The sequence below is a fragment of the Corvus brachyrhynchos genome, unplaced genomic scaffold (genome assembly GCF_000691975.1).
Source record: "Corvus brachyrhynchos isolate BGI_N302 unplaced genomic scaffold, ASM69197v1 scaffold2718, whole genome shotgun sequence".
Classification (NCBI taxonomy): Eukaryota; Metazoa; Chordata; class Aves; order Passeriformes; family Corvidae; genus Corvus; species Corvus brachyrhynchos.
Window position 1 is genome coordinate 92,825 of NW_008239754.1, and position 1,267 is coordinate 94,091.

At 60.0% G+C, this 1,267-nt stretch overlaps 1 protein-coding gene across 1 annotated transcript in view; it reads left to right on the top strand.

Annotated features, from left to right (window-relative positions):
• The window catches only part of MRPL2 (mitochondrial ribosomal protein L2), a 5,321-nt gene extending 4,481 nt beyond the window's left edge, over positions 1-840 (top strand). Inside the window, exons 4-6 of the mRNA XM_008639914.2 lie at positions 3-113; positions 433-506; positions 596-840. Of these exons, the coding sequence (XP_008638136.1) occupies positions 3-113; positions 433-506; positions 596-808 (398 nt within the window). The 3' untranslated portion in view covers positions 809-840. The remainder of the gene's footprint in view (positions 1-2; positions 114-432; positions 507-595) is intronic.
• Positions 841-1,267: the final 427 nt, after the last annotated feature.

A 1,267-nucleotide genomic window follows, 5' to 3' on the forward strand; every position in this document is an offset into this window, starting at 1 on the left:
AGTGTCAGCCAAGGAAGGGGACGCATACCCGCTGGGGGCTCTTCCTGTCGGAACGCTGATCTGCAACCTGGAGAGCCACCCTGGGAAGGGAGCACAGTACATCCGGGCAGCTGGTGTGTCCCCACACAGGGAACCCACTGTTTGTAGGGGTTTGGCTGAGCACAGATGGAGAGGAGGGCAGGGGGGCACTGCTCTGGGTGGCCAGTGGCAGGGAACTTTCTCCCCATGTTAGAGTGCAGCACATCCCTGCACAGAAGCAGGGGCAGCTCTGCCCTGTTGATTCCTCAAGGTCCTGTCTTCAGAAAGAAGTGCTGCATTTACTACAACAGTGGGGGGCTTTGGGGAGTTACCAGCATGGGGATGTGCTTGCCACAGGGTGGTATACTTCGTCCTGCTGCTCAAGGCAGCTGCCTCCTCTCTTGCCTGCTGCAGGTACTTGTGGGGTGCTGCTGAGGAAAGTGAATGGGACAGCCATCGTGCAGCTGCCCTCCAAAAGGCATATGCAGGTAAAGGAACTCCACTGTTCCTGGCTCGACTCCCTGGGCACGCAACTGTGTGTCCCCAGGGAGGGCTGCAGCTCTTCTCTGTCCCCTAGGTGCTGGAGACCTGTGTGGCCACGGTGGGCCGCGTGTCCAACGTGGATCACAACAAGCGGGTGATCGGGAAGGCGGGCCGGAACCGCTGGCTGGGCAAGCGCCCACACACGGGCTTGTGGCACCGCAAGGGTGGCTGGGCCGGGCGCAAGATCAAGCCTCTCCCACCCATGAAGAGCTACGTCAACCTGCCACAGGTCAAAGCAGTGGAGTGATGCCCGGAGCCAATAAAGCGTTTTTCATGCCACTGCTGTCACATTACTGATGCTTTTTATGCAAGGACCTTGGGGTACTTTCCTCACTTTCCCACAAGTCAAGTTCAGCTGTGTTCGGTCCCTGAACACAGTTCAGGGGTGGGGTTGCCAGGAGAGATGACTGTGGGGCTGTGGACTGCCTTGGCTTGAGTTTGACGTTGGTGGGTGACTTGGTGTGGTCAATTTGCACAATCGTGTCAAACCTAGCTGTAGGACACCCGGGCTCTTCTCTCACCCTCGACTTGTGGAGCAGTGAAGGCAAGCGGACGGGAAGGGGGCTTCCAGCCAAGCTGACTGGGAAGCTGGGAATCACGGACCTCAGCGCCTCCCACCCCCGTAGCGCCTCACTGCTCCCTGGCCCCACTTCTGCCGCCGGCCGCTGCTGCGCCCTTCCCTCGCCGCCTGCCCCGTCCCTCACTG